This window comes from Hemiscyllium ocellatum, unplaced genomic scaffold (genome assembly GCF_020745735.1).
Source record: "Hemiscyllium ocellatum isolate sHemOce1 unplaced genomic scaffold, sHemOce1.pat.X.cur. scaffold_2779_pat_ctg1, whole genome shotgun sequence".
Lineage (NCBI taxonomy): Eukaryota > Metazoa > Chordata > Chondrichthyes > Orectolobiformes > Hemiscylliidae > Hemiscyllium > Hemiscyllium ocellatum.
This window is the reverse complement of record NW_026868196.1, coordinates 24,599-52,368: the sequence shown is the minus strand read 5'-3', so window position 1 is coordinate 52,368 and position 27,770 is coordinate 24,599. Positions and strand designations below refer to the sequence as shown.

At 62.8% G+C, this 27,770-nt stretch overlaps 1 protein-coding gene across 1 annotated transcript in view; it reads left to right on the top strand.

Moving 5' to 3' along the window:
* The window catches only part of LOC132812491 (glycogen synthase kinase-3 beta-like), a gene marked incomplete at its 3' end in the record, with an annotated part of 59,988 nt that overhangs the window by 11,562 nt on the left and 20,656 nt on the right, over nucleotides 1–27,770 (top strand). The window contains exons 2-6 of the mRNA XM_060822955.1: nucleotides 48–235; nucleotides 1,204–1,287; nucleotides 2,425–2,535; nucleotides 20,115–20,245; nucleotides 21,814–21,920. Coding sequence (XP_060678938.1) covers nucleotides 48–235; nucleotides 1,204–1,287; nucleotides 2,425–2,535; nucleotides 20,115–20,245; nucleotides 21,814–21,920 — 621 coding nt within the window. The remainder of the gene's footprint in view (nucleotides 1–47; nucleotides 236–1,203; nucleotides 1,288–2,424; nucleotides 2,536–20,114; nucleotides 20,246–21,813; nucleotides 21,921–27,770) is intronic.

Here is a 27,770-nt window from a genome sequence, read left to right as displayed (position 1 = left end):
GGCTCCCCCTGGTGTCCTGACGGTAAGGTTGCTGTTGTTTCCCACAGACGATGGCGGAGTGGTCACGACGGTGGTTGCCACCCCGGGGCAGGGGCCTGACCTTCCCCAGGAGGTCTCCTACACCGTGATCAAAGTGATCGGGAACGGCTCCTTCGGCGTGGTCTACCAGGTCAAGCTGGTGGACACCGGAGAGGTGGTGGCCATTAAAAAGGTCCTGCAGGACAAACGCTTCAAGGTGAGGGGGCAGGGGTCAGGGGGCATGACCGGGGTGGGGCGGGAGTCAGGCCCAAACAGCATTGGGGGTATTCTCCAGCCCCCCTGGAGGTGGGTCTGTTTCCGTGCTGGGCGTTTGAGTGACAGCCCTTCCTCACTATCCCACAGCTCCGCCAATCCTTGTGTTGTCCGCAAACCTACCAACCGAACACTGACGTTTTCATCCCCAGTCTTTGCAGGACGCGGATATTCAGCCTCCACAGCTGCCCTGTGTCTTCGCTGCCCGTCCTGTCTCCAACGTGCCAACCCACCGTGGAGCCCACATTGCCAGCTTTATCTCCAGGACCAGCCCGTCATATCGGGCTTTCCCAAATGCTTGAGTAAAAGTCCTTGTAAACGGCATCCGCTGTCCATCCCTCATTGGTCGTCATCCTTCACTCACTCAAAAACAGAACTTACCTTTGTGAAGCTGAGCCCCCCTGCACCAAAGCCAGGTTTACCGCCCTGAGGAAGTCCCTTATTTTCCAAACGCAAGTAAACTCCGTCCCTGAGCAACCTTCTCCAGGAAGTGTGAGACCAGGGATGTCAGACAGATGGCCTAGCATCGCCTGGATGGTCCTTTTTTCCCTTGCACCAGCATTGGGTATTTGTTCAACCTTCTGGGAGAGAGGGGACAAACATCTCTGCCAAGTCACCTCCCTATGTATCCTGGGATCAATCCCATCTGGCCCTGGGGACTGAGCCATCCTTCACGCTCTTCAACACCACCACCACCACCTCAACAACACCCTGTTACCCTCTTGCTCCCAACATCGCCGGACGTTGTCCTAATTCCTGCCACACGGTGGATTTTCCACGATCCTGTCTATCTCCTTCTCCCCCCTTCATACACCGCGAGGGTCCCTGCTGTTTGCTGAGCCTTGCTCAGGAATGGCCAGGCAGCAGACAGAGCCGGGTCCCTCTAACACCCAGTCCTCTGTGTTCCCACAGAACCGCGAGTTACAGATAATGCGGAAACTCGATCACCGGAACATCGTCAGACTGCGGTATTTCTTCTATTCCACTGGCGAGAAGGTAAGAGAGGCTGGGTCAGCCACACTGACATGGTGCTGGGGTGGGGAAGGTCACTGAGGGTCAGGGGTCACTGGGACCTGGCAGGGTCAGGTCACTGAGGGTCAGGGGTCACTGGGACCTGGCAGGGTCAGGTCACTGAGGGTCAGGGGTCACTGGGACCTGGCAGGGTCAGGCCACTGAGGGTCAGGGGTCACTGGGACCTGGCAGGGTCAGGCCACTGAGGGTCAGGGGTCACTGGGACCTGGCAGGGTCAGGCCACTGAGGGTCAGGGGTCACTGGGACCTGGCAGGGTAAGGTCACTGAGGGTCAGGGGTCACTGTGACCTGGCAGGGTCAGGTCACTGAGGGTCAGGGGTCACTGTGACCTGGCAGGGTCAGGTCACTGAGGGTCAGGGGTCACTGTGACCTGGCAGGGTCAGGTCACTGAGGGTCAGGGGTCACTGTGACCTGGCAGGGTCAGGTCACTGAGGGTCAGGGGTCACTGTGACCTGGCAGGGTAAGGTCAGAGAGGGTCAGGGGTCACTGTGACCTGGCAGGGTAAGGTCAGAGAGGGTCAGGGGTCACTGGGACCTGGCAGGGTAAGGTCACTGAGGGTCAGGGGTCACTGTGACCTGGCAGGGTCAGGGGTCACTGTGACCTGGCAGGGTAAGGTCAGAGAGGGTCAGGGGTCACTGAGACCTGGCAGGGTAAGGTCACTGAGGAATATGGCGGAGGGTGAGTGTACGGAGGGGGAGGGGAGGGGGTCAGAGGGTGAATGTACAGTGGGGGAGGGGAGGGGGTCGGAGGGTGAGTGTACGGAGGGGGAGGGGGAAGGAGTCCGTGGGTGAGTGTACGGAGGGGGAGGTGCTGGGGGTGATGTACCCTCTGGGCTGGGGGCTGGGGGTGATGAACCCTCGGGGCTGGGGGTGATGTACCCTCTGGGCTGGGGGCTGGGAGCGGGGGGCTGGGGGTGATGGACCCTCTGGGCTGGGGGCTGGGAGCGGGGGGCTGGGGGTGATGTACCCTCTGGGCTGGGGGCTGGGAGCGGGGGGCGGGGGGCTGGGGGTGCTGTACCCTCTGGGCGGGGTGGGGTGGGGTGGGGGGGCGCGCACTCTCTGATCGGGTTGGGGTTACTGTAGATGTTTTTTGTGTCCAACAGAAAGATGAGGTTTACTTAAATCTGGTTCTAGACTACGTTCCCGAGACGGTGTATCGCGTTGCCCGGCACTTCAGCAAGGCCAAGCAGCAGGTCCCCATGATCTACATCAAGGTGAGTGTCCACTCCCTCAGCACTGACCCTCCCACAGGGCCCACTCCCTCAGCACTGACCCTCCCACAGGGCCCACTCCCTCAGCACTGACCCTCCCACAGGGCCCACTCCCTCAGCACTGACCCTCCCACAGGGCCCACTCCCTCAGCACTGACCCTCCGACAGTGCCCACTCCCTCAGCACTGACCCTCCGACAGGGCCCACTCCCTCAGCACTGACCCTCCGACAGGGCCTACTCCCTCAGCACTGACCCTCCGACAGGGCCCGCTCTCTGAGCACTGACCCTCCGACAGTGCCCACTCCCTCAGCACTGACCCTCGGACGATGCCCACTCCCTCAGCACTGACCCTCGGACGGTGCCCACTCCCTCAGCACTGACCCTCAGACAGTGCGGCACTCCCTCAGCACTGACCCTCAGACAGTGCGGCACTCCCTCAGCACTGACCCTCCGACAGTGCGGCACTCCCTCAGCACTGACCCTCCGACAGTGCCCACTCCCTCAGCACTGACCCTCCATTAGTGCCCGCTCTCTGAGCACTGACCCTCCGACAGTGCCCACTCCCTCAGCACTGACCCTCGGACGGTGCCCACTCCCTCAGCACTGACCCTCGGACGGTGCCCACTCCCTCAGCACTGACCCTCGGACAGTGCGGCACTCCCTCAGCACTGACCCTCGGACAGTGCGGCACTCCCTCAGCACTGACCCTCCGACAGTGCCCACTCCCTCAGCACTGACCCTCCGACAGTGCCCACTCCCTCAGCACTGACCCTCGGACAGTGCGGCACTCCCTCAGCACTGACCCTCGGACAGTGCCCACTCCCTCAGCACTGACCCTCCCACAGTGCCCACTCCCTCAGCACTGACCCTCCCACAGTGCCCACTCCCTCAGCACTGACCCTCCCACAGTGCCCACTCCCTCAGCACTGACCCTCCCACAGTGCCCACTCCCTCAGCACTGACCCTCCCACAGGGCCCACTCCCTCAGCACTGACCCTCCCACAGGGCCCACTCCCTCAGCACTGACCCTCCAACAGTGCCCACTCCCTCAGCACTGACCCTCCCACAGTGCCCACTCCCTCAGCACTGACCCTCCCACAGTGCCCACTCCCTCAGCACTGACCCTCCCACAGTGCCCACTCCCTCAGCACTGACCCTCCGACAGTGCCCACTCCCTCAGCACTGACCCTCCATTAGTGCCCGCTCTCTGAGCACTGACCCTCCGACAGTGCCCACTCCTTCAGCACTGACCCTCCGACAGTGCCCACTCCCTCTACACTGACCCTCTGACAGTTTGGCACTCCCTCAGCTGTGACCCTCTGACAGTGCGGCACTCCCTCAGCACTGACCCTCCGGCAGTGCGGCACTCCCTCAGCACTGACCCTTCGGCAGTGCCCACTCCCTCAGCACTGACCCTCCGACAGTGCCCACTCCCTCAGCACTGACCCTCCGACAGTGCCCACTCCCTCAGCACTGACCCTCCGACAGTGCCCACTCCCTCAGCACTGACCCTCCGACAGTGCCCACTCCCTCAGCACTGACCCTCTGACAGGGCCCACTCCCTCAGCACTGACCCTCCATTAGTGCCCGCTCTCTGAGCACTGACCCTCCGACAGTGCCCACTCCCTCAGCACTGACCCTCGGACGATGCCCACTCCCTCAGCACTGACCCTCGGACGGTGCCCACTCCCTCAGCACTGACCCTCGGACAGTGCGGCACTCCCTCAGCACTGACCCTCGGACAGTGCGGCACTCCCTCAGCACTGACCCTCCGACAGTGCCCACTCCCTCAGCACTGACCCTCCGACAGTGCCCACTCCCTCAGCACTGACCCTCGGACAGTGCGGCACTCCCTCAGCACTGACCCTCGGACAGTGCGGCACTCCCTCAGCACTGACCCTCCGACAGTGCCCACTCCCTCTACACTGACCCTCTGACAGTTTGGCACTCCCTCAGCTGTGACCCTCTGACAGTGCGGCACTCCCTCAGCACTGACCCTCCGACAGTGCCCACTCCCTCAGCACTGACCCTCCGACAGTGCCCACTCCCTCAGCACTGACCCTCCATTAGTGCCCGCTCTCTGAGCACTGACCCTCCGACAGTGCCCACTCCCTCAGCACTGACCCTCCATTAGTGCCCGCTCTCTGAGCACTGACCCTCCGACAGTGCCCACTCCTTCAGCACTGACCCTCCGACAGTGCCCACTCCCTCTACACTGACCCTCTGACAGTTTGGCACTCCCTCAGCTGTGACCCTCTGACAGTGCGGCACTCCCTCAGCACTGACCCTCCGGCAGTGCGGCACTCCCTCAGCACTGACCCTTCGGCAGTGCCCACTCCCTCAGCACTGACCCTCCGACAGTGCCCACTCCCTCAGCACTGACCCTCCGACAGTGCCCACTCCCTCAGCACTGACCCTCCGACAGTGCCCACTCCCTCAGCACTGACCCTCCGACAGGGCCCACTCCCTCAGCACTGACCCTCTGACAGGGCCCACTCCCTCAGCACTGACCCTCCGACAGTGTCCACTCCCTCAGCACTGACCCTCGGACTGTGCCCACTCCCTCAGCACTGACCCTCGGACGGTGCCCACTCCCTCAGCACTGACCCTCAGACAGTGGGGCACTCCCTCAGCACTGACCCTCCGACAGTGCGGCACTCCCTCAGCACTGACCCTCCGACAGTGCCCACTCCCTCAGCACTGACCCTCCGACAGTGCCCACTCCCTCAGCACTGACCCTCCATTAGTGCCCGCTCTCTGAGCACTGACCCTCCGACAGTGCCCACTCCCTCAGCACTGACCCTCGGACCGTGCCCACTCCCTCAGCACTGACCCTCGGACGATGCCCACTCCCTCAGCACTGACCCTCGGACGGTGCCCACTCCCTCAGCACTGACCCTCGGACAGTGCGGCACTCCCTCAGCACTGACCCTCGGACAGTGCGGCACTCCCTCAGCACTGACCCTCCGACAGTGCCCACTCCCTCAGCACTGACCCTCCGACAGTGCCCACTCCCTCAGCACTGACCCTCGGACAGTGCGGCACTCCCTCAGCACTGACCCTCGGACAGTGCGGCACTCCCTCAGCACTGACCCTCCGACAGTGCCCACTCCCTCTACACTGACCCTCTGACAGTTTGGCACTCCCTCAGCTGTGACCCTCTGACAGTGCGGCACTCCCTCAGCACTGACCCTCCGACAGTGCCCACTCCCTCAGCACTGACCCTCCGACAGTGCCCACTCCCTCAGCACTGACCCTCCGACAGTGCCCACTCCCTCAGCACTGACCCTCCATTAGTGCCCGCTCTCTGAGCACTGACCCTCCGACAGTGCCCACTCCCTCAGCACTGACCCTCCATTAGTGCCCGCTCTCTGAGCACTGACCCTCCGACAGTGCCCACTCCTTCAGCACTGACCCTCCGACAGTGCCCACTCCCTCTACACTGACCCTCTGACAGTTTGGCACTCCCTCAGCTGTGACCCTCTGACAGTGCGGCACTCCCTCAGCACTGACCCTCCGGCAGTGCGGCACTCCCTCAGCACTGACCCTTCGGCAGTGCCCACTCCCTCAGCACTGACCCTCCGACAGTGCCCACTCCCTCAGCACTGACCCTCCGACAGTGCCCACTCCCTCAGCACTGACCCTCCGACAGTGCCCACTCCCTCAGCACTGACCCTCCGACAGTGCCCACTCCCTCAGCACTGACCCTCCGACAGGGCCCACTCCCTCAGCACTGACCCTCTGACAGGGCCCACTCCCTCAGCACTGACCCTCCGACAGGGCCCACTCCCTCAGCACTGACCCTCCGACAGTGTCCACTCCCTCAGCCCTGACCCTCGGACTGTGCCCACTCCCTCAGCACTGACCCTCGGACGATGCCCACTCCCTCAGCACTGACCCTCGGACGGTGCCCACTCCCTCAGCACTGACCCTCGGACGGTGCGGCACTCCCTCAGCACTGACCCTCGGACGGTGCGGCACTCCCTCAGCACTGACCCTCGGACGGTGCGGCACTCCCTCAGCACTGACCCTCCGACAGGGCCCACTCCCTCAGCACTGACCCTCCGACAGTGCCCACTCCCTCAGCACTGACCCTCCGACAGTGCCCACTCCCTCAGCACTGACCCTCCGACAGGGCCCACTCCCTCAGCATTGACCCTCCGACAGGGCCCACTCCCTCAGCACTGACCCTCCGACAGGGCCCACTCCCTCAGCACTGACCCTCCGACAGGGCCCACTCCCTCAGCACTGACCCTCCGACAGGGCCCACTCCCTCAGCACTGACCCTCGGACTGTGCCCACTCCCTCAGCACTGACCCTCGGACTGTGCCCACTCCCTCAGCACTGACCCTCGGACGGTGCCCACTCCCTCAGCACTGACCCTCGGACGGTGCGGCACTCCCTCAGCACTGACCCTCGGACGGTGCGGCACTCCCTCAGCACTGACCCTCGGACGGTGCGGCACTCCCTCAGCACTGACCCTCGGACGGTGCGGCACTCCCTCAGCACTGACCCTCCGACGGTGCCCACTCCCTCTACACTGACCCTCTGACAGTTTGGCACTCCCTCAGCACTGACCCTCGGACGGTGCCCACTCCCTCAGCACTGACCCTCGGACAGTGCCCACTCCCTCAGCTGTGACCCTCTGACAGTGCGGCACTCCCTCAGCAGTGACCCTCCGACAGTGCCCACTCCCTCAGCACTGACCCTCCGACAGTGCCCACTCCCTCAGCACTGACCCTCCGACAGTGCCCACTCCCTCAGCACTGACCCTCCATTAGTGCCCGCTCTCTGAGCACTGACCCTCCGACAGTGCCCACTCCTTCAGCACTGACCCTCGGACCGTGCCCACTCCCTCAGCACTGACCCTCGGACGATGCCCACTCCCTCAGCACTGACCCTCGGACGGTGCCCACTCCCTCAGCACTGACCCTCGGACAGTGCGGCACTCCCTCAGCACTGACCCTCGGACAGTGCGGCACTCCCTCAGCACTGACCCTCCGACAGTGCCCACTCCCTCAGCACTGACCCTCCGACAGTGCCCACTCCCTCAGCACTGACCCTCCATTAGTGCCCGCTCTCTGAGCACTGACCCTCCGACAGTGCCCACTCCCTCAGCACTGACCCTCGGACCGTGCCCACTCCCTCAGCACTGACCCTCGGACGATGCCCACTCCCTCAGCACTGACCCTCGGACGGTGCCCACTCCCTCAGCACTGACCCTCGGACAGTGCGGCACTCCCTCAGCACTGACCCTCGGACAGTGCGGCACTCCCTCAGCACTGACCCTCCGACAGTGCCCACTCCCTCAGCACTAACCCTCCGACAGTGCCCACTCCCTCAGCACTGACCCTCGGACAGTGCGGCACTCCCTCAGCACTGACCCTCGGACAGTGCGGCACTCCCTCAGCACTGACCCTCCGACAGTGCCCACTCCCTCTACACTGACCCTCTGACAGTTTGGCACTCCCTCAGCTGTGACCCTCTGACAGTGCGGCACTCCCTCAGCACTGACCCTCCGACAGTGCCCACTCCCTCAGCACTGACCCTCCATTAGTGCCCGCTCTCTGAGCACTGACCCTCCGACAGTGCCCACTCCTTCAGCACTGACCCTCGGACCGTGCCCACTCCCTCAGCACTGACCCTCGGACGATGCCCACTCCCTCAGCACTGACCCTCGGACGGTGCCCACTCCCTCAGCACTGACCCTCGGACAGTGCGGCACTCCCTCAGCACTGACCCTCGGACAGTGCGGCACTCCCTCAGCACTGACCCTCCGACAGTGCCCACTCCCTCAGCACTGACCCTCCGACAGTGCCCACTCCCTCAGCACTGACCCTCCATTAGTGCCCGCTCTCTGAGCACTGACCCTCCGACAGTGCCCACTCCCTCAGCACTGACCCTCCGACAGTGCCCACTCCCTCAGCACTGACCCTCGGACGATGCCCACTCCCTCAGCACTGACCCTCCGACAGTGCCCACTCCCTCAGCACTGACCCTCCGACAGTGCCCACTCCCTCAGCACTGACCCTCCGACAGGGCCCACTCCCTCAGCACTGACCCTCTGACAGGGCCCACTCCCTCAGCACTGACCCTCCATTAGTGCCCGCTCTCTGAGCACTGACCCTCCGACAGTGCCCACTCCCTCAGCACTGACCCTCGGACAGTGCGGCACTCCCTCAGCACTGACCCTCGGACAGTTTGGCACTCCCTCAGCTGTGACCCTCTGACAGTGCGGCACTCCCTCAGCACTGACCCTCCGACAGTGCCCACTCCCTCAGCACTGACCCTCCATTAGTGCCCGCTCTCTGAGCACTGACCCTCCGACAGTGCCCACTCCTTCAGCACTGACCCTCGGACCGTGCCCACTCCCTCAGCACTGACCCTCGGACGATGCCCACTCCCTCAGCACTGACCCTCGGACGGTGCCCACTCCCTCAGCACTGACCCTCGGACAGTGCGGCACTCCCTCAGCACTGACCCTCGGACAGTGCGGCACTCCCTCAGCACTGACCCTCCGACAGTGCCCACTCCCTCAGCACTGACCCTCCGACAGTGCCCACTCCCTCAGCACTGACCCTCCATTAGTGCCCGCTCTCTGAGCACTGACCCTCCGACAGTGCCCACTCCCTCAGCACTGACCCTCGGACCGTGCCCACTCCCTCAGCACTGACCCTCGGACGATGCCCACTCCCTCAGCACTGACCCTCGGACGGTGCCCACTCCCTCAGCACTGACCCTCGGACAGTGCGGCACTCCCTCAGCACTGACCCTCGGACAGTGCGGCACTCCCTCAGCACTGACCCTCCGACAGTGCCCACTCCCTCAGCACTAACCCTCCGACAGTGCCCACTCCCTCAGCACTGACCCTCGGACAGTGCGGCACTCCCTCAGCACTGACCCTCGGACAGTGCGGCACTCCCTCAGCACTGACCCTCCGACAGTGCCCACTCCCTCTACACTGACCCTCTGACAGTTTGGCACTCCCTCAGCTGTGACCCTCTGACAGTGCGGCACTCCCTCAGCACTGACCCTCCGACAGTGCCCACTCCCTCAGCACTGACCCTCCGACAGTGCCCACTCCCTCAGCACTGACCCTCCGACAGTGCCCACTCCCTCAGCACTGACCCTCTGACAGGGCCCACTCCCTCAGCACTGACCCTCTGACAGTGTCCACTCCCTCAGCACTGACCCTCGGACAGTGCGGCACTCCCTCAGCACTGACCCTCGGACAGTTTGGCACTCCCTCAGCTGTGACCCTCTGACAGTGCGGCACTCCCTCAGCACTGACCCTCCGACAGTGCCCACTCCCTCAGCACTGACCCTCCATTAGTGCCCGCTCTCTGAGCACTGACCCTCCGACAGTGCCCACTCCTTCAGCACTGACCCTCGGACCGTGCCCACTCCCTCAGCACTGACCCTCGGACGATGCCCACTCCCTCAGCACTGACCCTCGGACAGTGCGGCACTCCCTCAGCACTGACCCTCGGACAGTGCGGCACTCCCTCAGCACTGACCCTCGGACAGTGCGGCACTCCCTCAGCACTGACCCTCCGACAGTGCCCACTCCCTCAGCACTGACCCTCCGACAGTGCCCACTCCCTCAGCACTGACCCTCCATTAGTGCCCGCTCTCTGAGCACTGACCCTCCGACAGTGCCCACTCCCTCAGCACTGACCCTCGGACCGTGCCCACTCCCTCAGCACTGACCCTCGGACGATGCCCACTCCCTCAGCACTGACCCTCGGACGGTGCCCACTCCCTCAGCACTGACCCTCGGACAGTGCGGCACTCCCTCAGCACTGACCCTCGGACAGTGCGGCACTCCCTCAGCACTGACCCTCCGACAGTGCCCACTCCCTCAGCACTAACCCTCCGACAGTGCCCACTCCCTCAGCACTGACCCTCGGACAGTGCGGCACTCCCTCAGCACTGACCCTCGGACAGTGCGGCACTCCCTCAGCACTGACCCTCCGACAGTGCCCACTCCCTCTACACTGACCCTCTGACAGTTTGGCACTCCCTCAGCTGTGACCCTCTGACAGTGCGGCACTCCCTCAGCACTGACCCTCCGACAGTGCCCACTCCCTCAGCACTGACCCTCCGACAGTGCCCACTCCCTCAGCACTGACCCTCCGACAGTGCCCACTCCCTCAGCACTGACCCTCTGACAGGGCCCACTCCCTCAGCACTGACCCTCTGACAGTGTCCACTCCATCAGCACTGACCCTCGGACTGTGCCCACTCCCTCAGCACTGACCCTCGGACGATGCCCACTCCCTCAGCACTGACCCTCGGACGGTGCCCACTCCCTCAGCACTGACCCTCGGACGGTGCGGCACTCCCTCAGCACTGACCCTCGGACGGTGCGGCACTCCCTCAGCACTGACCCTCGGACGGTGCGGCACTCCCTCAGCACTGACCCTCGGACGGTGCGGCACTCCCTCAGCACTGACCCTCGGACGGTGCGGCACTCCCTCAGCACTGACCCTCGGACTGTGCGGCACTCCCTCAGCACTGACCCTCGGACAGTGCGGCACTCCCTCAGCACTGACCCTCCGACAGTGCCCACTCCCTCTACACTGACCCTCTGACAGTTTGGCACTCCCTCAGCTGTGACCCTCTGACAGTGCGGCACTCCCTCAGCACTGACCCTCCGACAGTGCCCACTCCCTCAGCACTGACCCTCCGACAATGCCCACTCCCTCAGCACTGACCCTCCGACAGTGCCCACTCCCTCAGCACTGACCCTCCATTAGTGCCCGCTCTCTGAGCACTGACCCTCCGACAGTGCCCACTCCCTCAGCACTGACCCTCCATTAGTGCCCGCTCTCTGAGCACTGACCCTCCGACAGTGCCCACTCCTTCAGCACTGACCCTCCGACAGTGCCCACTCCCTCTACACTGACCCTCTGACAGTTTGGCACTCCCTCAGCTGTGACCCTCTGACAGTGCGGCACTCCCTCAGCACTGACCCTCCGGCAGTGCGGCACTCCCTCAGCACTGACCCTTCGGCAGTGCCCACTCCCTCAGCACTGACCCTCCGACAGTGCCCACTCCCTCAGCACTGACCCTCCGACAGTGCCCACTCCCTCAGCACTGACCCTCCGACAGTGCCCACTCCCTCAGCACTGACCCTCCGACAGTGCCCACTCCCTCAGCACTGACCCTCCGACAGGGCCCACTCCCTCAGCACTGACCCTCTGACAGGGCCCACTCCCTCAGCACTGACCCTCCGACAGTGTCCACTCCCTCAGCACTGACCCTCGGACGGTGCCCACTCCCTCAGCACTGACCCTCGGACGGTGCCCACTCCCTCAGCACTGACCCTCAGACAGTGCGGCACTCCCTCAGCACTGACCCTCCGACAGTGCGGCACTCCCTCAGCACTGACCCTCCGACAGTGCCCACTCCCTCAGCACTGACCCTCCGACAGTGCCCACTCCCTCAGCACTGACCCTCCATTAGTGCCCGCTCTCTGAGCACTGACCCTCCGACAGTGCCCACTCCCTCAGCACTGACCCTCGGACCGTGCCCACTCCCTCAGCACTGACGCTCGGACGATGCCCACTCCCTCAGCACTGACCCTCGGACGGTGCCCACTCCCTCAGCACTGACCCTCGGACAGTGCGGCACTCCCTCAGCACTGACCCTCGGACAGTGCGGCACTCCCTCAGCACTGACCCTCCGACAGTGCCCACTCCCTCAGCACTGACCCTCCGACAGTGCCCACTCCCTCAGCACTGACCCTCGGACAGTGCGGCACTCCCTCAGCACTGACCCTCGGACAGTGCCCACTCCCTCAGCACTGACCCTCCGACAGTGCCCACTCCCTCTACACTGACCCTCTGACAGTTTGGCACTCCCTCAGCTGTGACCCTCTGACAGTGCGGCACTCCCTCAGCACTGACCCTCCGACAGTGCCCACTCCCTCAGCACTGACCCTCCGACAGTGCCCACTCCCTCAGCACTGACCCTCCGACAGTGCCCACTCCCTCAGCACTGACCCTCCGACAGTGCCCACTCCCTCAGCACTGACCCTCCATTAGTGCCCGCTCTCTGAGCACTGACCCTCCGACAGTGCCCACTCCCTCAGCACTGACCCTCCATTAGTGCCCGCTCTCTGAGCACTGACCCTCCGACAGTGTCCACTCCTTCAGCACTGACCCTCCGACAGTGCCCACTCCCTCTACACTGACCCTCTGACAGTTTGGCACTCCCTCAGCTGTGACCCTCTGACAGTGCGGCACTCCCTCAGCACTGACCCTCCGGCAGTGCGGCACTCCCTCAGCACTGACCCTTCGGCAGTGCCCACTCCCTCAGCACTGACCCTCCGACAGTGCCCACTCCCTCAGCACTGACCCTCCGACAGTGCCCACTCCCTCAGCACTGACCCTCCGACAGTGCCCACTCCCTCAGCACTGACCCTCCGACAGTGCCCACTCCCTCAGCACTGACCCTCCGACAGTGCCCACTCCCTCAGCACTGACCCTCCGACAGGGCCCACTCCCTCAGCACTGACCCTCCGACAGTGTCCACTCCCTCAGCACTGACCCTCGGACTGTGCCCACTCCCTCAGCACTGACCCTCGGACGATGCCCACTCCCTCAGCACTGACCCTCGGACGGTGCCCACTCCCTCAGCACTGACCCTCGGACGGTGCGGCACTCCCTCAGCACTGACCCTCGGACGGTGCGGCACTCCCTCAGCACTGACCCTCGGACGGTGCGGCACTCCCTCAGCACTGACCCTCGGACGGTGCGGCACTCCCTCAGCACTGACCCTCGGACGTTGCGGCACTCCCTCAGCACTGACCCTCGGACGGTGCGGCACTCCCTCAGCACTGACCCTCCGACAGGGCCCACTCCCTCAGCACTGACCCTCCGACAGTGTCCACTCCCTCAGCACTGACCCTCGGACTGTGCCCACTCCCTCAGCACTGACCCTCCGACAGGGCCCACTCCCTCAGCACTGACCCTCGGACGGTGCGGCACTCCCTCAGCACTGACCCTCGGACGGTGCGGCACTCCCTCAGCACTGACCCTCGGACGGTGCGGCACTCCCTCAGCACTGACCCTCGGACGGTGCGGCACTCCCTCAGCACTGACCCTCGGACGGTGCGGCACTCCCTCAGCACTGACCCTCGGACGTTGCGGCACTCCCTCAGCACTGACCCTCGGACGGTGCGGCACTCCCTCAGCACTGACCCTCCGACAGGGCCCACTCCCTCAGCACTGACCCTCCGACAGTGTCCACTCCCTCAGCACTGACCCTCGGACTGTGCCCACTCCCTCAGCACTGACCCTCCGACAGTGCCCACTCCCTCAGCACTGACCCTCGGACGGTGCGGCACTCCCTCAGCACTGACCCTCGGACGGTGCGGCACTCCCTCAGCACTGACCCTCGGACAGTGCGGCACTCCCTCAGCACTGACCCTCGGACGGTGCGGCACTCCCTCAGCACTGACCCTCGGACGGTGCGGCACTCCCTCAGCACTGACCCTCGGACGGTGCGGCACTCCCTCAGCACTGACCCTCGGACGGTGCGGCACTCCCTCAGCACTGACCCTCGGACGGTGCGGCACTCCCTCAGCACTGACCCTCGGACGGTGCGGCACTCCCTCAGCACTGACCCTCGGACAGGGCCCACTCCCTCAGCACTGACCCTCCGACAGGGCCCACTCCCTCAGCACTGACCCTCCGACAGTGCCCACTCCCTCAGCACTGACCCTCGGACAGGGCCCACTCCCTCAGCACTGACCCTCCGACAGGGCCCACTCCCTCAGCACTGACCCTCCGACAGTGCCCACTCCCTCAGCACTGACCCTCCGACAGTGCCCACTCCCTCAGCACTGACCCTCCATTAGTGCCCGCTCTCTGAGCACTGACCCTCCGACAGTGCCCACTCCTTCAGCACTGACCCTCGGACCTAGCCCACTCCCTCAGCACTGACCCTCGGACGATGCCCACTCCCTCAGCACTGACCCTCGGACGGTGCCCACTCCCTCAGCACTGACCCTCAGACAGTGCGGCACTCCCTCAGCACTGACCCTCCGACAGTGCGGCACTCCCTCAGCACTGACCCTCCGACAGTGCCCACTCCCTCAGCACTGACCCTCCGACAGTGCCCACTCCCTCAGCACTGACCCTCCATTAGTGCCCGCTCTCTGAGCACTGACCCTCCGACAGTGCCCACTCCCTCAGCACTGACCCTCGGACCGTGCCCACTCCCTCAGCACTGACCCTCGGACGATGCCCACTCCCTCAGCACTGACCCTCGGACGGTGCCCACTCCCTCAGCACTGACCCTCGGACAGTGCGGCACTCCCTCAGCACTGACCCTCGGACAGTGCGGCACTCCCTCAGCACTGACCCTCCGACAGTGCCCACTCCCTCAGCACTGACCCTCCGACAGTGCCCACTCCCTCAGCACTGACCCTCGGACAGTGCGGCACTCCCTCAGCACTGACCCTCGGACAGTGCGGCACTCCCTCAGCACTGACCCTCCGACAGTGCCCACTCCCTCTACACTGACCCTCTGACAGTTTGGCACTCCCTCAGCTGTGACCCTCTGACAGTGCGGCACTCCCTCAGCAGTGACCCTCCGACAGTGCCCACTCCCTCAGCACTGACCCTCCGACAGTGCCCACTCCCTCAGCACTGACCCTCCGACAGTGCCCACTCCCTCAGCACTGACCCTCCATTAGTGCCCGCTCTCTGAGCACTGACCCTCCGACAGTGCCCACTCCTTCAGCACTGACCCTCGGACCGTGCCCACTCCCTCAGCACTGACCCTCGGACGATGCCCACTCCCTCAGCACTGACCCTCGGACGGTGCCCACTCCCTCAGCACTGACCCTCGGACAGTGCGGCACTCCCTCAGCACTGACCCTCGGACAGTGCGGCACTCCCTCAGCACTGACCCTCCGACAGTGCCCACTCCCTCAGCACTGACCCTCCGACAGTGCCCACTCCCTCAGCACTGACCCTCCATTAGTGCCCGCTCTCTGAGCACTGACCCTCCGACAGTGCCCACTCCCTCAGCACTGACCCTCGGACCGTGCCCACTCCCTCAGCACTGACCCTCGGACGATGCCCACTCCCTCAGCACTGACCCTCGGACGGTGCCCACTCCCTCAGCACTGACCCTCGGACAGTGCGGCACTCCCTCAGCACTGACCCTCGGACAGTGCGGCACTCCCTCAGCACTGACCCTCCGACAGTGCCCACTCCCTCAGCACTAACCCTCCGACAGTGCCCACTCCCTCAGCACTGACCCTCGGACAGTGCGGCACTCCCTCAGCACTGACCCTCGGACAGTGCGGCACTCCCTCAGCACTGACCCTCCGACAGTGCCCACTCCCTCTACACTGACCCTCTGACAGTTTGGCACTCCCTCAGCTGTGACCCTCTGACAGTGCGGCACTCCCTCATCACTGACCCTCCGACAGTGCCCACTCCCTCAGCACTGACCCTCCGACAGTGCCCACTCCCTCAGCACTGACCCTCCGACAGTGCCCACTCCCTCAGCACTGACCCTCCGACAGTGCCCACTCCCTCAGCACTGACCCTCCATTAGTGCCCGCTCTCTGAGCACTGACCCTCCGACAGTGCCCACTCCCTCAGCACTGACCCTCCATTAGTGCCCGCTCTCTGAGCACTGACCCTCCGACAGTGTCCACTCCTTCAGCACTGACCCTCCGACAGTGCCCACTCCCTCTACACTGACCCTCTGACAGTTTGGCACTCCCTCAGCTGTGACCCTCTGACAGTGCGGCACTCCCTCAGCACTGACCCTCCGGCAGTGCGGCACTCCCTCAGCACTGACCCTTCGGCAGTGCCCACTCCCTCAGCACTGACCCTCCGACAGTGCCCACTCCCTCAGCACTGACCCTCCGACAGTGCCCACTCCCTCAGCACTGACCCTCCGACAGTGCCCACTCCCTCAGCACTGACCCTCCGACAGTGCCCACTCCCTCAGCACTGACCCTCCGACAGTGCCCACTCCCTCAGCACTGACCCTCCGACAGTGCCCACTCCCTCAGCACTGACCCTCCGACAGTGCCCACTCCCTCAGCACTGACCCTCCGACAGGGCCCACTCCCTCAGCACTGACCCTCCGACAGGGCCCACTCCCTCAGCACTGACCCTCCGACAGGGCCCACTCCCTCAGCACTGACCCTCCGACAGGGCCCACTCCCTCAGCACTGACCCTCCGACAGTGTCCACTCCCTCAGCACTGACCCTCGGACTGTGCCCACTCCCTCAGCACTGACCCTCGGACGATGCCCACTCCCTCAGCACTGACCCTCGGACGGTGCCCACTCCCTCAGCACTGACCCTCGGACGGTGCGGCACTCCCTCAGCACTGACCCTCGGACGGTGCGGCACTCCCTCAGCACTGACCCTCGGACGGTGCGGCACTCCCTCAGCACTGACCCTCGGACGGTGCGGCACTCCCTCAGCACTGACCCTCGGACGTTGCGGCACTCCCTCAGCACTGACCCTCCGACAGGGCCCACTCCCTCAGCACTGACCCTCCGACAGTGTCCACTCCCTCAGCACTGACCCTCGGACTGTGCCCACTCCCTCAGCACTGACCCTCCGACAGGGCCCACTCCCTCAGCACTGACCCTCGGACGGTGCGGCACTCCCTCAGCACTGACCCTCGGACAGTGCGGCACTCCCTCAGCACTGACCCTCGGACGGTGCGGCACTCCCTCAGCACTGACCCTCGGACGGTGCGGCACTCCCTCAGCACTGACCCTCGGACGGTGCCCACTCCCTCAGCACTGACCCTCGGACGGTGCGGCACTCCCTCAGCACTGACCCTCGGACGGTGCGGCACTCCCTCAGCACTGACCCTCGGACGGTGCGGCACTCCCTCAGCACTGACCCTCGGACAGGGCCCACTCCCTCAGCACTGACCCTCCGACAGGGCCCACTCCCTCAGCACTGACCCTCCGACAGTGCCCACTCCCTCAGCACTGACCCTCCGACAGTGCCCACTCCCTCAGCACTGACCCTCCATTAGTGCCCGCTCTCTGAGCACTGACCCTCCGACAGTGCCCACTCCTTCAGCACTGACCCTCGGACCGTGCCCACTCCCTCAGCACTGACCCTCGGACGATGCCCACTCCCTCAGCACTGACCCTCGGACGGTGCCCACTCCCTCAGCACTGACCCTCAGACAGTGCGGCACTCCCTCAGCACTGACCCTCAGACAGTGCGGCACTCCCTCAGCACTGACCCTCCGACAGTGCGGCACTCCCTCAGCACTGACCCTCCGACAGTGCCCACTCCCTCAGCACTGACCCTCCGACAGTGCCCACTCCCTCAGCACTGACCCTCCATTAGTGCCCGCTCTCTGAGCACTGACCCTCCGACAGTGCCCACTCCCTCAGCACTGACCCTCGGACCGTGCCCACTCCCTCAGCACTGACCCTCGGACGATGCCCACTCCCTCAGCACTGACCCTCGGACGGTGCCCACTCCCTCAGCACTGACCCTCGGACAGTGCGGCACTCCCTCAGCACTGACCCTCGGACAGTGCGGCACTCCCTCAGCACTGACCCTCCGACAGTGCCCACTCCCTCAGCACTGACCCTCCGACAGTGCCCACTCCCTCAGCACTGACCCTCGGACAGTGCGGCACTCCCTCAGCACTGACCCTCGGACAGTGCGGCACTCCCTCAGCACTGACCCTCCGACAGTGCCCACTCCCTCTACACTGACCCTCCGACAGTGCCCACTCCCTCAGCACTGACCCTCCGACAGTGCCCACTCCCTCAGCACTGACCCTCCATTAGTGCCCGCTCTCTGAGCACTGACCCTCCGACAGTGCCCACTCCTTCAGCACTGACCCTCGGACCGTGCCCACTCCCTCAGCACTGACCCTCGGACGATGCCCACTCCCTCAGCACTGACCCTCGGACGGTGCCCACTCCCTCAGCACTGACCCTCGGACAGTGCGGCACTCCCTCAGCACTGACCCTCGGACAGTGCGGCACTCCCTCAGCACTGACCCTCCGACAGTGCCCACTCCCTCAGCACTGACCCTCCGACAGTGCCCACTCCCTCAGCACTGACCCTCCATTAGTGCCCGCTCTCTGAGCACTGACCCTCCGACAGTGCCCACTCCCTCAGCACTGACCCTCGGACCGTGCCCACTCCCTCAGCACTGACCCTCGGACGATGCCCACTCCCTCAGCACTGACCCTCGGACGGTGCCCACTCCCTCAGCACTGACCCTCGGACAGTGCGGCACTCCCTCAGCACTGACCCTCCGACAGTGCCCACTCCCTCAGCACTAACCCTCCGACAGTGCCCACTCCCTCAGCACTGACCCTCGGACAGTGCGGCACTCCCTCAGCACTGACCCTCGGACAGTGCGGCACTCCCTCAGCACTGACCCTCCGACAGTGCCCACTCCCTCTACACTGACCCTCTGACAGTTTGGCACTCCCTCAGCTGTGACCCTCTGACAGTGCGGCACTCCCTCAGCACTGACCCTCCGACAGTGCCCACTCCCTCAGCACTGACCCTCCGACAGTGCCCACTCCCTCAGCACTGACCCTCCGACAGTGCCCACTCCCTCAGCACTGACCCTCCGACAGGGCCCACTCCCTCAGCACTGACCCTCTGACAGGGCCCACTCCCTCAGCACTGACCCTCCCTCAGTGCGGCACTCCCTCAGCACTGACCCTCCGACAGTGTCCACTCCATCAGCACTGACCCTCGGACTGTGCCCACTCCCTCAGCACTGACCCTCGGATGATGCCCACTCCCTCAGCACTGACCCTCGGACGGTGCCCACTCCCTCAGCACTGACCCTCGGACGGTGCGGCACTCCCTCAGCACTGACCCTCGGACGGTGCGGCACTCCCTCAGCACTGACCCTCGGACGGTGCGGCACTCCCTCAGCACTGACCCTCGGACGGTGCGGCACTCCCTCAGCACTGACCCTCGGACGGTGCGGCACTCCCTCAGCACTGACCCTCGGACGGTGCGGCACTCCCTCAGCACTGACCCTCGGACGGTGCGGCACTCCCTCAGCACTGACCCTCGGACGGTGCGGCACTCCCTCAGCACTGACCCTCGGACGGTGCGGCACTCCCTCAGCACTGACCCTCGGACGGTGCGGCACTCCCTCAGCACCTTCCCTGTGACAGCACGTTGCCTCCTCCCTCCCTCAGCGTCACCCAGACAGTGGGATCAGGTGGCTGACTGGGTGCTGTGATGGTTCCCAGGGTGTTGTGCTGGAGCTGGAGGGGGGCGGGTGGGGAGCAGGGAGATGCTGTGGGAGGGTTGCGGCTGTGCAGTCATGTGTACTGAAGAGCTGCTTGCTTTTTCAGGTGTGTGTAGTCCAGCCCTGGGCCTTGTCTCGTGGTTAGTGCCAGGGTAGGATGGTGCAGGCTGTGGATCATCTGTCCGGGTACATTACCCCTGATTTTCCCCGCATTGTTGCATGCGCTGACCAAAATTTTAATTCTCCCCGCAAGAGGGCCGGCTGGAATCGTGTGTCTGACACTGCTTTCTCTCTCTCTCTCTCTCTCTCTCTCTCCCCCCTCCTGCTCTCCCAGGTCTACATATACCAGTTATTCCGCAGTCTTGCTTACATCCATTCCCAGGGGGTGTGCCATCGCGATATCAAACCCCAGAACCTGCTGGTGGACCCCGAGACGGCGGTGCTGAAGCTCTGTGACTTCGGCAGGTAGGTGTCTTCATGGGTCAGGGGTCACCTGGGCCTCGCTCAGGGGCAGCTCAGCCACTTGGGGTAGAATCCTGACAGTGTGGAAGCCGGCCCTTCGGCCCAACTGTTCCACACTGACCCTCCGAACAGAGTCCCACCCAGACCTCCTACTCCCGGCTAGTGCCCGACATTTATCCCAGACTAATCCACCCTAACCTGCACATCCCTGTGCACTGTGGGTAATTTCCCATGGCCAATCCACCCTAACCTGCACATCCCTGTGCACTGTGGGTACTTTCCCATGGCCAATCCACCCTAACCTGCACATCCCTGAGCACTGTGGGTAATTTCCCATGGCCAATCCACCCTAACCTACACATCCCTGAGCACTGTGGGTAATTTCCCATGGCCAATCCACCCTAACCTGCACATCCCTGTGCACTGTGGGTACTTTCCCATGGCCAATCCACCCTAACCTGCACATCCCTGAGCACTGTGGGTAATTTCCCATGGCCAATCCACCCTAACCTACACATCCCTGTGCACTGTGGGTAATTTCCCATGGCCAATTCACCCTAACCTGCACATTTCTGAGCACAGCGGGGAGATACCGAGTCTGTGCCTCACCGAGGGGGAGGGGGAGATACCGAGTCTGTGTCTCACCGAGGGGGAGGGGGAGGGGGAGATACCGAGTCTGTGTCTCACCCAGGGGGAGGGGGAGATACCGAGTCTGTGTCTCACCGAGGGGGAGGGGGAGATACCGAGTCTGTGTCTCACCCAGGGGGAGGGGGAGATACCGAGTCTGTGTCTCACCGAGGGGGAGGGGGAGATACCGAGTCTGTGTCTCACCCAGGGGGAGGGGGAGGGGGAGATACCGAGTCTGTGTCTCACCCAGGGGGAGGGGGAGATACCGAGTCTGTACCTCACCGAGGGGGAGAGGGTGGGGGAGATACTGAGGGGGAGGCGGAGTTGTGATATTTGTGTACGTACTGCCCCGTCTGTGTTCCCCTGAATCCACCCTGAGGAGCCTGTTGCCCCTGTGTCTGTGTGTGTCTGTGTGTGACTGACCCCCCCCGGAGATCCCACCCCTGTGTGCAGGCCCACGGGGGTGTCCGTGTGGATCTGTACCTGGTCCCAGGGTGGGCATGTCTCTCATTACCACAGAAAGCCCACAACAGCCTGGCACTGAATGTGTTCCCCCGAGCCCAAGGCCTGAGCGCTGGTGCACAGGGACCATTGTTGGATGTCTACCATTGATTTGCCAGCCATGGGCTCTGACCGGGAGCGGTGGGCAGTGTCACGGTGACAGTCCCCATTGCTGCTCGGCCGTGGGCTCTGACCGGGAGCGGTGGGCCGTGTCACGGTGACAGTCCCCATTGCTGCTCGGCCGTGGGCTCTGACCGGGAGCGGTGGGCCGTGTCACGGTGACGGTCCCATTGCTGCCCGGCCGTGGGCTCTGACCGGGAGCGGTGGGCAGTGTCACGGTGACGGTCCCTATGCTGCCCTGAGGCGAGGGACAGAGTGGCACTGAGGGAGCGGTGGGGGGTGCGGTGTCCCGGCTGGTAACCATCTCTCTGTCTGGATTGCAGTGCAAAGCAGCTGGTGAGGGGTGAGCCCAATGTCTCATACATCTGCTCACGGTATTACCGAGCACCAGAGCTCATCTTCGGAGCGACAGACTACACCTCAAGTATCGGTGAGTGCTGACAGACAGCGAGGCCAGGGGATACCAAGGACAGAGAGGGAGACCCCACCCAACCGGGAGAGAGAGAGAGAGAGCCCGCTGCCCAGTCCAGAGAGAGAGAGAGAGAGCCCGCTGCCCAGTCCAGAGAGAGAGAGAGAGAGCCCACTGCTCAGTCCAGAGAGAGAGAGCCCGCTGCCCAGTCCAGAGAGAGAGAGCCCGCTGCCCAGTCCAGAGAGAGAGAGAGAGAGCCCACTGCCCAATCCAGAGAGAGAGAGCCCACTGCCCAGTCCAGAGAGTGAGAGAGAGAGAGAGAACTCACTGCCCAGTCAAGAGAGAGAGAGAGAGCCCACTGCCCAGTCAAGAGAGAGAGAGAGAGAGCCCACTGCCCAGTCCAGAGAGAGAGAGAACTCACTGCCCAGTTAGAGAGAGCCCACTGCCCAATCCAGAGAGAGAGAGAGCCCACTACCCAGTCCAGAGAGAGAGAGCCCCCTGCCCAGTCCAGAGAGAGAGAGAGAGAGCCCACTGCCCAGTCCAGAGAGAGAGTGAGCCCACTGCCCAGTCCAAAGAGAGAGAGAGAGCCCACTGCCCAGTCCAGGGAGAGAGAGAGAGAGAGAGAGAGAGAGAGAGCCCACTGCCCAGTCCAGGGAGAGAGAGAGAGAGCCCACTGCCCAGTCCAGGGAGAGAGAGAGAGAGCCCACTACCCAGTCCAGAGAGAGAGAGCCCACTGCCCAGTCCAGGGAGAGAGAGAGAGAGCCCACTGCCCAGTCCAGAGAGAGAGAGAGAGCCCACTGCCCAGTCCAGAGAGAGAGAGAGAGCCCACTGCCCAGTCCAGAGAGAGAGAGAGAGCCCACTGCCCAGTCCAGAGAGAGAGAGAGAGCCCACTGCCCAGTCCAGAGAGAGAGAGAGCCCACTGCCCAGTCCAGAGAGAGAGAGAGAGCCCACTGCCCAGTCCAGAGAGAGAGAGAGAGAGCCCGCTGCCCAGTCCAGAGAGAGAGAGAGATAGAGAGCCCACTGCCCAGTCCGGAGAGAGAGAGAGAGCCCACTGCCCAGTCCAGAGAGAGAGAGAGAGAGCCCACTGCCCAGTCCAGAGAGAGAGAGAGAGCCCACCGCCCAGTCCAGAGAGAGAGAGAGAGCCCACTGCCCAGTCCAGAGAGAGAGCCCGCTGCCCAGTCCAGAGAGAGAGAGAGATAGAGAGAGCCCACTGCCCAGTCCGGAGAGAGAGAGAGAGCCCACTGCCCAGTCCAGAGAGAGAGAGAGAGAGCCCACTGCCCAGTCCAGAGAGAGAGAGAGAGAGAGAGCCCACCGCCCAGTCCAGAGAGAGAGAGCCCACCGCCCAGTCCAGAGAAAGAGAGAGCCCACTGCCCAGTCCAGAGAGAGAGAGAGAGCCCACTGCCCAGTCCAGAGAGAGAGAGAGAGCCCACTGCCCAGTCCAGAGAGAGAGAGAGAGAGAGCCCGCTGCCCAGTCCAGAGAGAGAGAGATAGAGAGAGCCCACTGCCCAGTCCGGAGAGAGAGAGCCCACTGCCCAGTCCAGAGAGAGAGAGAGAGAGCCCACTGCCCAGTCCAGAGAGAGAGAGAGAGAGCCCACCGCCCAGTCCAGAGAAAGAGAGAGCCCGCTGCCCATGTCCAGAGAGAGAGCCCACTGCCCAGTCCAGAGAGAGAGAGAGAGCCCGCTGCCCAGTCCAGAGAGAGAGAGAGAGAGAGAGAGAGAGAGCCCACTGCCCAGTCCAGAGAGAGAGAGCCCACTGCCCAGTCCAGAGAGAGAGAGCCCACTGCCCAGTCCAGAGAGAGAGAGCCCACTGCCCAGTTCAGAGAGAGAGAGAGAGAACTCGCTGCCCAGTCAAGAGAGAGAGAGAACCCACTGCCCAGTCCAGAGAGAGAGAGCCCACTGCTCAGTTGAGAGAGAGAGAGAGAGAGAGAGAGAGAGCCCACTGCCCAGTCCAGAGAGAGAGAGAGAGAGAGAGAGAGAGCACCTACTGCCCAGTCCAGAGAGCGAGAGAGAGAGAGAGAACTCACTGCCCAGTCCAGAGAGAGAGAGAGTCCACTGCCCAGTCCAGAGAGAGAGAGCCCACTGCTCAGTTGAGAGAGAGAGAGAGAGAGCGCCCACTGCCCAGTCCAGAGAGAGAGAGAGAACTCACTGCCCAGTTAGAGAGAGAGAGTCCACTGTCCAATCCGGGGAGAGAGAGAGCCCACTGCCCAGTCCAGAGAGAGAGAGAGCCCACTGCCCAGTCCAGAGAGAGAGAGAACTCACTGCCCAATCCAGAGAGAGAGAGAGAGCCCACTGCCCAATCCAGAGAGAGAGAGAGAGCCCGCTGCCCAGTCCAGAGAGAGAGAGTCCATTGCAGAGACCGAGTGAGAGAGCGATCTCTGCCCCATGCAGGGAGTCCGCCCACTCCCCAGAATCTGCACCGACCCGTTCCCCCTGCTCTCTCTGCAAGGATGTTGCCAGCACTGTTTCTGTTTGAGAGTTGGAGCCTTTAGCTTTGTTTTTTGTGTGTTCCGTGTCACTCCATCCTGCGGATGGGGGTTTGCCTGCGTTCCCACGTTTCTGCGGGTTTCACTGTCAGTGAGCGAGAGATGGGCAGGGTCTCTCTGTGGGTTGAAGTTTCACCGAGTGGAGTTATATCCCAACGGTACCTCATGGTTTTTCCAACTGGAGGCGTGTTAACGATGAGAGATGTGGGTAATATTGGGACCTGTTAGAAAGGGATCGCGATCTGCAGCACGGAAACGCACCCTTTGGGCCAACCGGTCTATGCCAAACCTTATCCCCAAATAAACTCGTCCCACCTGCCCTGCACATGGTCCAAATCCTTCTCAACCCGTCCCGTTCCGGAACTGATCCAAATGTCCTTCCTGCAGCCCCCACTTCCTTGGGCAGTTCAGTCCACCCACGAGCCAGGAGAGAGACGTTATCCCCACCCCCTCACCATGTCCTGGTCTGCTGACCTTTAACCTGTGCCCCGTAGTTTAGACCTCCCCCCTCCCCTTGGTCAGTGCCCACCTCTGTGGCCCTCATGCTTTCATCGCCCTTGGCCCAGGGCTCTGGTGGAGGTAGTGCCAGTGTGTCTGTAACCCTGCAGGCCCGATGGCAGACTTGGGCTTCCACCGCGCCCACTGAGGGTGAGATTGGATTGAAATCCGGCTTTGGGGGTGGTGATGGTGAGGGGCAACGCTGGCTCCTGGGTTGTGTTTAACTCCACAAACAGTCACGGGGGGTGTTCCCGATCTCTGGCGTTGCTCTGAGCAGCCCGCCAAACTCCGGCTCAGCTGATGGACTTGGCAGGAACATTAGCGGTTCAGATTGAGTTCTCCAATTTCAAATTCCCTCCCTCCCCTTCCCCAACTCCCTCCCCAGACCCTCCCCCCTCCCCTTCCACTGCTCCCTGCCACCTACCGGCTCCATTCCTCCCGTTCACCAACCAGGTGGTACCCGCTCCCTGTCTTCACCCATCCCCACCTTGCCACCCTGTACCCGCCACCTTTACCTGCAGCCTCCTGCCTGTCCCTCCTGAAGCTGCCTGCCTTGCTGTGTTCCCCCAGCCTCCTGCCTGTCCCTCCTGAAGCTGCCTGCCTTGCTGTGTTCCTCCAGCCTCCTGCCTGTCCCTCCTGAAGCTGCCTGCCTTGCTGTGTTCCCCCAGCCTCCTGCCTGTCCCTCCTGAAGCTGCCTGCCTTGCTGTGTTCCTCCAGCCTCCTGCCTGTCCCTCCTGAAGCTGCCTGCCTTGCTGTGTTCCTCCAGCCTCCTGCCTGTCCCTCCTGAAGCTGCCTGCCTTGCTGTGTTCCCCCTGAAGCTGCCTGCCTTGCTGTGTTCCCCCAGCCTCCTGCCTGTCTACCTCAGAGAGCTGGAAGTCAGAGGTATCTAAGGTACGAGGACTGCATTTAGACATGGAGTAAATTTCGGAAAGTCCAATCCAGGCAAGAGTTTGATGGTGAACGGTCGGGCCTTAAGGTGTGTAGCGGAACAGGAGGACCTTGGAGTTCAGGTGCACAGTTCTCTGAAAGTGGAGTCCCAGTTGGACAGGGCAGTGAAGGCAGCTTTTGGCACACTGGCCTTCATCAGTTCAGGCAGTGAGTATCGAAGCTGGGACGTTCTGTAGCACTTATACAGGACATTGGATAGGCGACACACGGAGTATTGTGTCCAGTTTTGTCTACCTTGTTGTAGGAAGGATGTTATTAAACTGGAACTCACCAGAGAATCCGCTACCCCTCCCAGTGTTGTGGTGGAGGACCATTCCCGAAATCTGGTCACCACTGTCCCATCGCAGTTATCCACCTGACAATCTGATTCCCCAGCGGTCATCCCTTTACTGACAGTCACAGCTCGGGTCCTCGGAGAGACACGTTCACACAGTTTGCTCTTCCTCCTCGCCGCCGCCCAGTTGAGAGAGATGTTTGGTCAGGGGTTCTCGGGCTTTCTGGGAATTCACTGACCGTTGTCGAGCGCAAGGAGCTGCAGAGAGGCCTCCATCTGCTTCGGACACACCATCACCGAGGCCCAGGGGACTGAAGTGAAGGATCACGCTCCTCACCGTTTGTTCACAGCAGTTCCACGTACGAAACCCACTGGGGGGTTCGTCCATTTGAGTTCCGTTGTGGTCATGTCGTTGGACTGAGTCAACACCGAGCCAAACCAAACTACAACGCCGCAGTAACTCCGAAACCTTCAACCACCCTCAACATTGACTCCAGCGGTTCCCAGTCAGACTTCTTTGGAAGAACCAATCCCAGAATGTGCAAATAATCCACTCTCGGCACCAGTTTGTAGCTTCAACCAAATTTATTAATAAGAGAGTTTGTTCAGAACAAAGAAATCTCATTGAGACCTGTCTCGAAAGCCAATAAGGAGGAGAAAGTGAGGTCTGCAGATGCTGGAGGTCAGAGCTGAAAATGTGTTGCTGGAAAAGCGCGGCAGGTCAGGCAGCATCCGAGGAGCAGGAAATTCGACGTTTCGGGCATAAGCCTTTCTTCCTGCCAGAACACATCACCCAAACCTGTCCGAGTCCCCAGTTACCATCCAACATCTGCTGGGACGTCGGATGTGCTGGGCCCAGTCTTCATTCATGGCCAACACTTTGCTGTCCTCTGGTGTCAAAGGGTCTGTCGAACCTTGTGATCCAGGACTGACCTGTAATTAACATCCCAAGGTCTGGCCTCTCAAACAGCTCATTTGTTTGGCTTTTAACACAAGCTGCTGCTCACGGTCCAGAGGTCGGTTCTCAGGTCACAGCCCCCGAGCAGAGCTGAGAAAAGCAAACATGAGAACTCTCAACGGAGGTTCTGACTAGAGGCCCGTTCACATTAATTAGGGCAAAGTTCTTCAATGGAAAAGACGAAGCATCACTTGGGAAAACTCAAAGGAATACGTGGAGTAGGATAAATATTGCATTAGGGTGTCCTTTGGAATTGGGCATTAGAGCTGAAAATGTGTTGCTGGAAAAGCGCAGCAGGTCAGGCAGCATCCAAGGAAGAGGAGATTCGACGTTTCGGGCATAAACCCTTCTTCAGGGGCATTAGACACCACGGTAAATCTGAACAGAGAGGCTTCATTAACAAAGCTCACACCAAGACTGGAGCCCCTCTGGGTCACCTGACCAGCTCTCCTTAAAGGGGCAGCTCTCCCTTATTTACAGCCACAGCGAGAAGTGGATTTGCCAGTTTTATAGGATCGTTCTGCTTCACCCAGGCGGTTAGAAGGGAATGCATTCTGAGTGAGGCACAGGCTTGAGTGGTGCTTTTGTGAACTGGAGAAGTTGTGCTGAAGGTTTGGGTTGTGATGTACAGTTTGTTTTGTGATATTCTCCAGCTCGACCTGGGCAGAAGGGGTGGGAAGCTCCGAGCTTAGTGGCTGCAGTTTCAGGGAA